Here is a 13,694-nt window from a genome sequence, read left to right as displayed (position 1 = left end):
CTTTGGATAAGTGTTTCTCATATAGAATTCTGCAGCGTGTCCTGCGTTGAGTGATATGCTTTGGAAGAAGACGATGCACATTGCGTTTTTTCGCTTTCTTAAGATTTAAATCAACGTTTATCATTTTGTTTACAGTGGACACCGAACATTTTAATGATTTTGCAACTGTCCTTTGACTAGGGGTATTTTCTTTTAACATTAAACAACGTACCTTTGCAATAGTCGAGGATGTCCGTTTTTTCCTTGGATACTTGTTTGGAATTTTTGTCCCACTTGAGGCTCCATTTTGACATTTTTTTTTCCTTTCTTGTTGATGATATTACCTATTGATATATAGATATATAGATATCAAAAAACCATGACTCTCACATCGTTTTTGGATAACAGAGTATGCATATTTCTCTTCCGAAAGAGCGTAAATGTAGCCTTCGAACCACTGCTTTGTTAAATTCGCCATTTTGAATAAAAACAAAACTTTCACGCCACAGACGATAATTTTGACTTTTAAAAATATAGTACAATTGCAATTACCTCTTTTGCAGCAAACTATTTTTTATTACAGCTTACCAAAATCGTCTAAAAAATGTGGAAACAGCCTCTGCGTAATTCTGAAAATATTGAGATGACTATCAATTATTAATAAGAGGATTCTGAGAGAAAACATGTCTGATAAAACTAAAGCAATTAAAGGAGGAACTGCACATGGCAAAAGAACATCTTATATAGACATGTGATAAATGGATGCAAATTATTTGAGCTTACAGAAACACTATTCACCTCTGAAAGCCTTGGAAAATATTCTTACCCGTCTGAATTTTATTCTTTAATTAGCAATTGATCTGAGTACATTTTTCTGCCTTTGTCTGTTTCATTTCATTGAGTGTACTTCTTAAGTTTTCAACCAGGAAAGAATTCTCTCCTGCCAGGAGGGGGGGGGGAGAATTCCACAGTTTCAGGGGAGAATGCAATCAGCCTTTTATTTACCTGTTAAGCAACGTAATCACAGCTTTCAAATGCGCTCTCATTATGTAAATAATTTGCTTTTAAAAGAAAGGTTAAAAAAAAAAAACACTCACTGGTAATATTGTAATTACAGCCATTTGAGTGGTCTCAAGTATCAAATCTATGATGGATAGTATGATTCGTTGTTCAAAATGAGTTCTCAACTGAACACAGGGTTGGTACTAACCTTTCTGCTACCCAGTGCCTGACTATATTCTCCTGATGCATATACCAGAGGCAATATTCAGGAGAGGCAACCAATGCAGCCACACCAGTTACAGTAGTTCTAGCACCAGCTCTCAACTAAATACACTTGTGTTACATGGATATAAATTTTCTTATATTGCAGGCATGTTCTTTTCCTTTTCTTTTAAATATTCAATAATATAATATCACAGTACATCTTTAAGTTTATTAAAAAATAATTGCATTTAATAAAACACAGCATTTTCTATTAGCATGAAAATCTTAAAATGTACCTAAAATTTATCACCCTTTCTTTTTGGGCGTTAGTGTAGCAACATAAATTTTTTAGATTCCCCCCCTTAAAACTGAATTTCATATAAAATGCATAACACAAGATAATTCAGCAGAATGCAAAAGAAAACAATTTTTATTCTTTCATAACTTGATTACCTTCTAAGAGACATTACAAATGGTGACAAATATACATAACAGTATTATGTAATTACAACCTGGAATGTGATTTTCACAACCACCTGATTTGGCATTTTTCCAAATCTGGTATACATATGTACAAAAATGGATTACACTTTTTTCAAAATAATAATAATAATAATAATAATAATAATAATAATGTTTAAAAATTTATATCATAGAAAAAAGAAATGAAGTTACTAACTAGTGTCATATAAGAAACTTCATTTATGTCGATCAATAAAAAAGCTTCTGACCATAACATTTTGCAACTACCTCAAAAGTTTAAACTTAGTTCTTCTCATAATGTTATTACACCAGCGCAATAACAACAAATACCCCTCAAAAAAACATGAAAATAACAGAAAATAGTAAATTACACCAATTTTTTTTACATATAACTTTCCTTACATACATGTTTGAATATGCACACAAAACTTGATGGAAAGTAGTCCTAGTCTTAATATTTAATATCTATTATTGTATTTTACTATTCAGTTCAATATAATATTTCTTTAGCATATTATTTTCAGTCAGAAGGTACCCGAAATATTTACATACATTTCTTGTTTTCCCTCCATTTCATAAATAATTTTATAAATTAAAAGTGCAACAGAGAATTGAAATAGACAAAAGAATTGATATTGATCACAGATATCTTTTTCCAGAACACAATGTAAAATGACTACCTCATAAATTTGGCTGTAATTGCTATTTCCTAGGAATATTGCACAGAATTTTAAGTACAGTGAAACCTCGCTATCTCAACCATCAATAAGTCAACATTTCCAGTGATTTGATTTTCCTTAAAATTCTGTTTGGTGAATACACAGAATGGTCAGAATTAAAACACCCCTACTCTGATCTCTCTATATATTGAACTACTGAGTGTAAAGGCTCCAAAATTGGTGAATATACTAATCAAGACATGGGAAAATGGATTACACGAAAAAAAAATTAATTTCAGAAACATTAATGGATAGTGCTGTACAACAGAAAATATGATAAAAAGAGACAAATAATCACATGCAGTATGGAATTTTTGCTTTTTAATTTCTATTGCTGATAGGGAAAAAAAGGAGATAAAAAAGTGAAGAAACTTAAACTGTCATTGTAACTACAATTTTGCACTATAAGCACAAAAATTCACATAAAACCCTGGTTCACGGCTACTGTTTTGGGCATAAAAGGGGATAAAACTGGGAAAAGGTAATTTTTATCAGCGATGGCTGTCACACTGCTAGAACGCACTTTGCTTGTAAAGCTGTTTTATGAAAACAAAGGAAATGCTGCAGCTACACTTAGAGTTTCGTTGATTTAAGAATTTACACAAAGGACCATTACTTTCACAAGCTCTCAGGAGGATGATTGCTCGATTCAAGAAAACTGGAGTTCTTAGAATTCAGCCGGGTCGAGGACACAAGTCGATTTGTTCAGATGTTATTGAACATACTGCCACCACTATTGTTGAACAATCAATGAATAACATTATAGGATGTAGTAGTGCACTTGCGGTGTCACAGCACCTGGGTCTTTCCCTACAGTACAGTGCAGAACGTATTGAGAAAAATGGTGCATTTTTACCGTACAAAATTTGTCATAATCAGCATTGACAGGAAGAAGTGACTGACCTTTGCATCAATATTTCTGGCTAGAGTCGAAGTGGATGAATAGCGGCCACAGCATATTGTATAGAGCGATGATGCACATTTCCATTTAAGTGGAACAGTTAACACATTACCGACCGGCAGCCTAATTAATCGGCTTTTTATCACCAACACCTACCAACCGATAGCCTATTAATCGGCTTTTCATCACCAAAGTCTACCGACCGATCGCCTACTAATCGGCTTTTTTTAGGCAACGCCTATGGACCGATACCCTATTAATTGCTTTTTTCTCGGGACTACCTAAAAATAGCCTATCAATCGGTAGCCATTGCGATAAACAATTGCCATTTGCTATATCATCTGCATTTTATTATTAGTATTGATGTACATTGCTCACTTGCGTTATGTGTGTTGCTTCATAAACTCCCACATTTTTCACACCGTTTTTTAAAAAAATTCCGTTCACGATGAGCGAAAAAAATGGTACTGGAGAGTTTTATTTAGACAATTTATCAGATTGTCCTGACAGTTATTTAGAACATGAAGAATCTGCGGCTGAGCAGAGGTGCATATGCTGTTGAACCGCTAGCGGTCGGTAAAGTGTTAACATCTATAACTGTCACATTTGGGACATGGAAAACCCTATACCTTCCAGGGATTCCACTTCACTCACCAAAAGTTACAGTTTGGTGAGGATTCACAGCCATATTCATTATTGGACCTTTCCTTTTTGAAGAGGCTATGCATGATGGCCCTGTGACATACACCGTGACAGCCAGGAGGTGCATAAACATACTCGAAAATTCTGTTGTACCCCAAATGCAACAGCACTAATGTCTTGATTCAATTACCTTTATGCAAGATGGAGCACATTGGACTCTGTTTACAGAGGTTTCTTTGGCAGCATTTTACAAATGATAGAGTAATTAGTCATGCATTTCTGACAACCTGGCCATCTCGCTCTCTGGATCTTAATCCCTGTGATTTTTGGCTGTGGGGTTACTTAAAAAAATCTTGTTTACAGAGAATGTTTGATAACCTTTGCAGATTTGAAAGACAGTATCACTCTGCATGTGAGAAGCATCTCAATCAACCCATTACAATCCACAGTTGAACAAGCTGTCCACAGATTGCAGATTTTACATCTTGAAGAAGGGAACCACATTGAGCAGCTTTCCCTGCATCGATAAGGTCATCTGTGATACGAATGTTTAGTATGTTCGAATAAAATGTGTTACATATGTGTATTTTGTGTCCTTATGCATATTTTCTGTTGTACAGCGCCATTTATTGGTGTTTCTGGAACTTATTCTTTTTTTTTTTTTACGTAATCCGTTTCCGCATGTCTTAACTAGCATGTTCAACAATTCTGGTACCTTTTCACTCAGTAGTTCGATGTACAGAGAGCTCAGAGTAAGGGTGTTTTAATTCTAACCACCATTTTGTTATGGAGAGAAAACCTGTTACCTTTATACTGGCAAATGGAAATCCACTTAAGTTGACATAAGTTCCTCTCCCTTTCAACAAAATCACCTGTTTATTACATTTTTAAGAACATGCAATGACTGATAATTCAGAAAAAGAAGATTCAGAATTTGGGCAATACCTAATAAATATCAATAATGATTTAGCTATTACATAAACACAGCCCCATAAATTTATGGATACTACAGATGAGAAAATAAAGCTCAGAAGATAAATTTAAAAATAAGTGTAACATAAAAAGCTTTGCAAGCTATAGATCAAGTTTCAATTTATCAGAGTTTAAGATGGCACAGAAGCTGATTTGAAAGACTCAAGTAACATTTAAGTTTGTCAAAAGAGGGGGAAAAAATGGGGTGGGACAAAATACTTTTCAGAACTTTCTTAAACATGTTTAGAAAAAAAAAAAAAAAAAAAAAAAATGCATTGTAACCAAATGTAAGGTACTTATGCATAGTATAAATGTTGATTTATATGTAAGTTAATATTATAAACAGAAAAAGAGGCAGAGTATATATAAATTCATTGGATTAAAAAATTTAAATCATTTTCTTCTAAATTTAAAGAAAATTCATAACAATTAAAATGTATTTCAAATTCTCTCCATACCTGCATATAAATCATTTACCACATAATGCATCAACTTGGCGAGGTTTTACTGCATTTTAAGTATACAATTAATTACATTTTAAAACTTCTTTCTCAATACAGCTAATATGCATACAAAAGCATAAACCACATTTTACATATCACATAAGCTTCAAAGGAAAGAAAGAAAAAGAAGGGACAAAAAGACCTTATTTGTAAAATTTATATTCTAATAATATTTATGAAGAATCTGATTGATATAATAAATTTATATTCTTCAATATTTAAGTTTAAAAAAATTTTAAATATTTTTTTCAGTATGTCTGTATATGAAATATCTAAATTTCATAGCCATAATCTTGATATACTCTTCAACATATAAAATTTTATAGGGGAATATGGCAACATAATAGCAAAAATTTAACTTAACCCAATACAATACGCTATTTATTTTTCTGTATATTTTACTTATAATTTAAAATAAATGAACAAAACTGCTAAAAAAAATTATATGCAGAAATTTACAGCATAATCAAAAGCAGTACATAAGTTCAGCACAATAATAATTTTTATTCCAAACTTACAGTAACTGTTTCATAAGATGTTAAACATTAATGAAATAACTCAGAAACCTTCAATTTTTCAATCCTTTTTTAAACAAAGAAACATGCTGTTCTGTATATAAGATGATATCAGAAGGAATTAATGCAAAATATTAAAGAAATCATATTTAAAAAGAATTAGACTAAACATATTAACATGAAATCATATAATGTAATCATAATCTTCTTATATATTTACATTATTACATTCATTTTAAGGAAAATAAAATTAAATAAAGACCATTTTCAGCTATAAGGTAAAATAGTTAAAAGGAGTTTTGCAGCATTTAGTTAATAAGTTAGCTCATTAACGTGACACGATCAAGCAACATATATTTTTAATTTTAAGTGTGGAATATATAAAATGAGAAATATATAATAAATCAAACAATATCACATAGCATTATAATGAATAAACAAAAATGCTATATAAATTATAGTTTTACACGGGTAGTGTACAGGTACATTCCACATAATTTGAATAAAAAATTGCTGCAAAATTCTTTGATTATATTACTTGCAATAAAATTTGTGATTGTAAAACACCGTATAAGTGATGTCACATATCATAAAATTACAACAAATAATTACAAAATATATAATTTATCCTATGTTTATTTTCATGCATGAATGGGAAAAGGAGCAATTCTTTTCATTATTAAAAAAATGCTGTGATTCTTATTAAAATAAAATTTTTAAAAATTAAAAAAGTTTGGATGCTATCAAAATTATTATTAAATTAAGAAAATTACAAATTTCAGTACACACAAAGACACACATTTTTCACAGTTTAATTCTTCATATACATGAATTGTAATTATTTACAATAAATAAAATTCTGAAGTACGTAAAATAATTTCAAAATAACTAATTTATTAAAGATCCCTGTACATTTTCAGGATAATTTATCACAGTTTAGTATAAAGTTTCAACATAAATACCAATGGATTCAATAAAATGGTGCTATAAATATTGAGCAAAATCATGAATACTAATGTAATCTTATTATATATTTTGTAATGCTTCATCACAACACATATTCACTAAAATATATTTAATCAATAATGAAGGCACTGAAATATATTCACAGAAAAAAATATAGGAAGGAAAGACGGGGAAAAAAGTGGTATAAGAAGAAATACATTGATCTATGGATTAAAAAAAAATTATTATTATACACATAGAAAAAATGGAGAAAATAGAAATTAATTTTTTATCAACTATAAGAAAAATTCATTTTTCACAACAAATTTTTTAGTGATTTGATGATAATGAGATGCCAAAGTTACTGTTATTCTTCTGTACAATATAAACAAATTCTGATTATTGATCTGACGAGGAAATAATTTATTAAAATGAGAACTGTGAGAATTTTTTGTAATGAGAAGACAGTTTAAATGAGATGTTTCCTGGACATCCTGAGAAGACATATTTCTAAATTAAGGGTTTCGAACTATTGCTCATAGTTTTACCTCCACCCCCAAAGTGCTTATTAATGTGCAAGACATTTTTTCTTACACTTATAAATATAAAATAAAAGTTTGTTTTGATAGAAAGATTAAATGCACCTATTCAGCAAATTCAGAAGGGGCAATTTTAGTTTTTGTATGAATTAAAAATGAATAAGTAATAATACAAAAACACAACTGAAATCATTATTTCTCTCGCAATGTGTCTAAGAACAAAATACCCTGAGGAACGACATAAATGCATACTCTACCTGAAAAGGATATGATACATAAAATTAATATTTCAGAGTACACAACTAAAAATAATGGGCACTGCAATTTGCTGCTTAGTTTTCAATTGTAAAAATAAATCCATTGATTACCATCAATAACTAATAGTTTATTACATGTTTAATATGATAATCAAAAGAAATATCCAATCATTCAATTTTTTAAATTTCTTTATGTGATTTAACATCTTTTTAATGTGAAAAGCAATAAAAGTGAAGATAAAAATATTCTTTTCAAATTCTTTACACGCAGCAAGACTCGCAAATTAAAATTTTCTGTTAATGAAAAGTATCCACTTTCCTCCAGTTTCTCAAAGAAAAAAATTAAAAGACACTTTTATTAATTTTACTTAAATAATTTCAGCATCTGATTACCTCAAAGATAAATATAGAAAAAACTTTAAAATTCATTCAGCAGTAAAAAAATTCATTAGATATAGCATCTGATACTGGAAAAAAAAAATGGAAAATCACATCTTTTATGGAAATATTTATTAAGTACAGCATTATGCATTTGTAAACCAATAAAAAATATTGAATAAACTAGAACTTAAGATCATCGCTATTACAGACTTTTATCTGCAAGCTTAAGCAGCCTATCTTTGATACAAATTGTCATATTATTAAAATATCATAGCTGCCAACACTGAAATATGAAAAATCAAAGTTCTTATATGAAAGTTGGAAGTTTCTGGGAGTTTTTCAAATTGATTTTAATTCACTTTATAATGCATGCTTCACATTGTTGAACTACTTATAATTCTGACACAAAACATATTAATATTTAATTATATATTCTAAATTTTATTTTCTTTAGCTGATTTCCTTTTTTAATTTTCTTACACTTTATTAAATGCTGAGAATATCTTGATACTGAAGAAAAGCTTTTATTTATTAAAGTAATAAAATTTATAATTAATACATAGCATTTATTCACCAAAACAAAATTAAATATAATATTAACTGATTAAACATTGGTTGCATCTCCATAAAATGCCCTACATAAAACAGATTCAGACAATAAAACCACATAAAATTTAATAAGAAAAATTAGGTTAAAATTCGACAGGAATGAGAGAATGTAATTTGCATAAAGTTTCAATTACCCAACAAATTTAATTTATTACAAGAAAACATTTTTCTTAAAGAGTAAAAACTAAAATCTGGGAGATTGCATTCTAATGGGAAACAGGAAGATGTGATAAAAAAAACCAAGTGAGTTGGCAGCTATGAAAGATTCATAAACATTTCAAGTTTCATACAGATACTAACTGTCAAATATCGGGCACTACACATAGATATTGGCAGGAGGTCTTATTTTATATAGCTAAATATATCTCAGATTATTTAATGAAAATGCAATATGAAAGTTTGCCTCATATGCTCAAATGCATATGAAGACTTTTTTTTTTTTTTTTTTTTTTTTTTTTACCTTATTAAGTCTTTTAAGAGAGGTGAGACAGTTTTAATAATTTCACTGGTACATGCTTTGATTTAGAATTTTATAAATTTTTACTCTGAAACAAAAATACCTATCTAATGCACAAAAATTTTTTACTGCTTGCTGTCCACACATTTTTCCACAGTAAAAGTGTTATACAAAAGAATACCCTTTTTCCCCCAGAACAAAATTAATCAATTTAGAGAAAACTATCTCAAGCATTACAAAATGCAAAACAAGCAAATGTAACAACAAGCATTACAAAATTCTAAAATATTACATTCCAGAAGCAGATACATTCACGACTTTGAAATTAGGAATTGCACATTTCTTGGTCTTTTCATATAAAGAATTAAGACACAGTTAAGTCACCTTAAGGTTTCACTTCTAAGACATTTGAGATATATCTAAAGAAAATTGAGTTAAAATATACAATTTCACCAATCTCATACATTTTTTCTTGACAAAAATTTATAAATTTACAAGACCCATCAAGATAAAAACATGCTAAGAAATACATCATGGCATGTCCCAGTAAATATATCATGGCATCTCACTTAATGTTTCATTAATTTACATATCAGAGAAGTAAAATATTCTACCAGATGCATATTAAAAACAAATCCTTCATACAATTTACATACTCAGTGTTTTTATTCAAATTCAGCTCTCATCAATATAAGTATAAATTCATATTTCAACTGAGATAGATACACAAATATGTAAATTTCTATTAATTGTTCCCAGATCAGATAACACATGATCAAATGTTAAAATTTGGAAAAATTCTCTCTTTCTCAGATATTTCACATTTAATGTTCATATATTCAAGTCATCTCACACAGAAAGTTGAATTTAATATTACACAGTGCTGCAAAATTACTTTTATTATCATTTCTAATTAATGGCAATTCGATTCAATATTCAACTACTTCACTTACATTGCTTCCTCTCATAAGAGTTTATAAGAAATATTTTAACATTAAACATAATACAAAATGTTTGCATAGATGTAAAAAGAACATCAGAAGCAATATTAAGTACACTTCAAGGAAGAAAAGTTATTCAAAATTCAGATAAGCATCTCTTTAGTAATATCCATATATAAAATATATGTTGCTGTATGTTAGAAAAATAACAAATCAGTTACTTTAAACTATGGTTTAAAATGTTAGATAATGAAAACTGAAAAAGATGACTAGCAACACTTACTTCTAGTTTGACAATCACAACACAGAAAACAGCTAGAAATTTACCATGTAACCTTCTGAGGCATATCACTGCTACATGAGACATACACTAGGCATTCAAACCCAAATGAACTATTTACATAATTAAAGTAGATATAAATGTAAATAAAGCATTTTACACTAGATCAACATATTTACCCAGCTATTTAAAAGCAAATTCAATACCATTTTTAAATGATAAAACATTCTATTCATTTTTTTCCAGTGATTTATCAGTTTAAATAAACTTCTATAAACATAAATTTTTAAAAAAATTACTTTTTGAAATAAAATGTGAGCTAATAAAATTGTAATACTCAAACCCATACATGTCAACATTCATTTTTTGTCAATGAGCAGTGGTTAAAAATTTGAAAGATTTCATTTTAATTATAGGAATATGTTCTAATTCAAATATCTTATGTACACCAATTATTATGAATACAATTTATAGAAATTAATACAAATCTACGGAAGATAAAATTAAAATTTCCATACTTTACAAAAAAAAAAAAAGATTTAATTTTCCTATTAGGAATCTCTCAATGTCCCTCAACACAAAATGTGAGATCAGACATCATACCAAGCATTATGCAAGTACAACAATGTGAGAATACTTTAAGCACTGTACAAATGATTAAATCAAAATAATGCACATAGCTGAATTAGAAATTACGAGGGAATGAAGCTTCAGAGTTTGGAGTTCCAGGTGCATGAGGGGATTCACATCCTGATGATAAATAATCTTGGAGGTAAGCAGAAGTGCCATAAAATCTTTCTTGTTCTTCTCGCTGATGAGCAAACTCTTCTTCAAGTCTCTAAAACATTTCACATAAATTAATATTTTAGTTTCAGAAACATGAAAATAAGAAAAATCATTTCAAAAAGTCTAAATTAATATCTTGTTAACTTCAGTTAACATTTGAAGGAAAAACTCTCACTCACAAAGCGTAAGTTTTTAATGTACACTTTGTAAAAATGTTAAATACAACAATTTAAGGCTGCTTTTTAATTTTAAGAAAACATCCTACAATACAAATTTCAGAGTAAGTTTAAAAAATTCAAAATTTAGCTCAAAATTCAGTGAAACGGGAATCATGTTCCAGATTATATACCAGGAACATCGAAAAAAACAACCCTACGCGAAGGTGTTCACATTGCTGCAAATGTAAAATCAGTAAGGAATCGCGTTACTGGTGTTCAATTTGCAAAATCCCATTGCATATAGTACCCTGTTTCACTGAATATCACTCCACAGCAGGAATTTAAATTCTCACTTTTATAAGTATAATATTTAATTTGATTTATTGTGTTTTTAGTTTAATATGTATGTAATATATGCTTATGTTAACCAAATAAGTAAATATTAGTAATAAAATTTTCAATTTTATAAAATAAACCCATCTTTTTCATCAAATATCTTACCAGCTCAACTTACTCTGTGATTGACAAATATACTCGTCATGGCTCGATTCTGGCGACACAAAACTGTGCGCACTCTTAAACGAGAGTGCCACAGTTAAGTGGTTAAATAACTTTCCCCCTATCGATAAAAATAAAACGCAGTGTTCTATTCTTAAAGATTCCATCTCTAATTTTTAGGAAACTTATAGTATGTCATGACAGTAAGTTTGCGCTATATCAGACAAACTAAAAGAGTGTAAAAATTCATGTTAAACACGAATGTTATGTCTTTTCATAGTCACGACTGTTATGAACATGAAATGAAGAAATAAATAAATCTTTGATAGCTAATCATAACTGAGAATTTAATCACAATTTTGACTTTGGGTTTACAAAAATCATCCATACAGCTTCTTCCATTGGTGAACTGAATTTCCACAAAGCATTTCATATTAAAAAAAAAAAAAAAAACTATCTTCAGTTAATGAAAGTAATTCCAATCTAGTCCTTCCGACTACTTTTAAAATTCTAATAATTTTTAATGTTTCATTACTATTTCCCTAGACAGATGGCACTATGCTCATATTCAGTTTGCTCCACCTGTTTGTTTTCAGTATAAACATGTTTGTCTCTTCCCTTCTTTGCAGAATTTTTCTGCTCTTGACAACCTTGCCTATCTGCCCTTGAAATTGACAGAGTTTTCTTCAAAATATAAGCCATACACGTGGTTGCTGTTCTGTCTAATTCTTAATTTCACTTTGGCATGTTTCTCTTCTCTCTTGAAGAAACTGTTGGTTCAGTTTTTTTTTTTTTTTTTTTTTTTTTTTTTCCGAAATTTTAACAGTTTTCACTGACAGTTGGCTTTCTTTTATTATTTGCAAACAAATTCATTTACAGGGAATTAAGACATTTTCTCAAAAATTGCAAATGCAAATGAAAAAAGATTATACATTAAATTTTGTTTTTGAAATAGAATTTCTGCTGCAAAAATTATTGAAATATTGAATTTTATCAAAGACAAAATTTTTTAGAGAAGGACAATTTTTTACGGAAGGCAGAAATGCATCCATGTTGAGTTGCACTTTGGATGACCTTCCATTTCACGTCAGTAATATGTCAATCAAGCTACAGACTTCCTCCTCACATCTCATCATACAGTTAAGGATGTTATTAAAAAAATTTCTACATCAAATGGGATTCTGCAGAACAATTCTAAACGACCATTTGTACTTGCATATATTTGCTTCTCAAGTTGTTAGAAAAATAACAATCTGCTTTAAATGGCTCAAAATGTGCTTTCTAAGGGCCAGTCCTTAAAATGCATTATGTTTATGCATATTATATCAATGCATATAAAACATACATTAATCCTTTAGGCATAGAAATAGCTAACCATTTAAGACAAAAGTATTTAAAATCTAACACAGAACTAAAAAGACCACAACAAAGTTTGTCAAAAATGAAGGTTACATTAAATATTCTTTTTAACTGCTGTGATGTTGCAAGTCAGGAATTTCTACCAAGTGGCCAAACTTTTAAAAAAGAATATTTGATTTGTCTAAGGTTTTTTGCATTAGACAACTCAAATATTCATAGAAAATGATATGAACTGTGGGGACAAAACTCACGGAATTTGTTACACCTCCAAAAGCTCTGTATTCACTTGATATGACACCATGTGATTTTTTTTAACCCCTTCTAATTTCCACAGTTAAAAGTACAAAATCATATAACTGTTCTGCAATGAAGGAATACTCCCTGCGAGTCCCGATGTGGTTTCAACAACGTTTAAACATTTTTCAAGAACTGAAAAATATTGGTGTAAATGCATTGCTGTCAAAAGGAATTACTTTAAAGAAAATATCATAAATATTGACTAATAAATCGAAAATTTGTATTTTATAGAATTATTCCCAATACTTTTTTCATCATAGTGGTATT

General features: G+C 29.3%; 1 protein-coding gene across 3 annotated transcripts in view; it reads right to left on the bottom strand.

Annotated features, from left to right (window-relative positions):
- Window positions 1-1,597: 1,597 nt before the first annotated feature.
- LOC118189567 (serine/threonine-protein kinase 10-like) overlaps window positions 1,598-13,694 on the bottom strand; it is a 132,047-nt gene continuing 119,950 nt past the window's right edge. For all 3 annotated transcript variants that reach the window (XM_085811483.1, XM_085811482.1, XM_085811484.1), the window contains one exon: window positions 1,598-11,167. In XM_085811483.1, coding sequence (XP_085667609.1) covers window positions 11,015-11,167 — 153 coding nt within the window. In that variant the 3' untranslated portion in view covers window positions 1,598-11,014. The remainder of the gene's footprint in view (window positions 11,168-13,694) is intronic.

The sequence above is a fragment of the Stegodyphus dumicola genome, chromosome 2 (assembly GCF_044657685.1).
Source record: "Stegodyphus dumicola isolate Sdum_Otavi_A_Nest chromosome 2, ASM4465768v1".
Taxonomy (NCBI): Eukaryota; Metazoa; Arthropoda; class Arachnida; order Araneae; family Eresidae; genus Stegodyphus; species Stegodyphus dumicola.
Note: the sequence above shows the minus strand (reverse complement) of the source record. Positions and strands in the feature narration are given on the sequence as shown.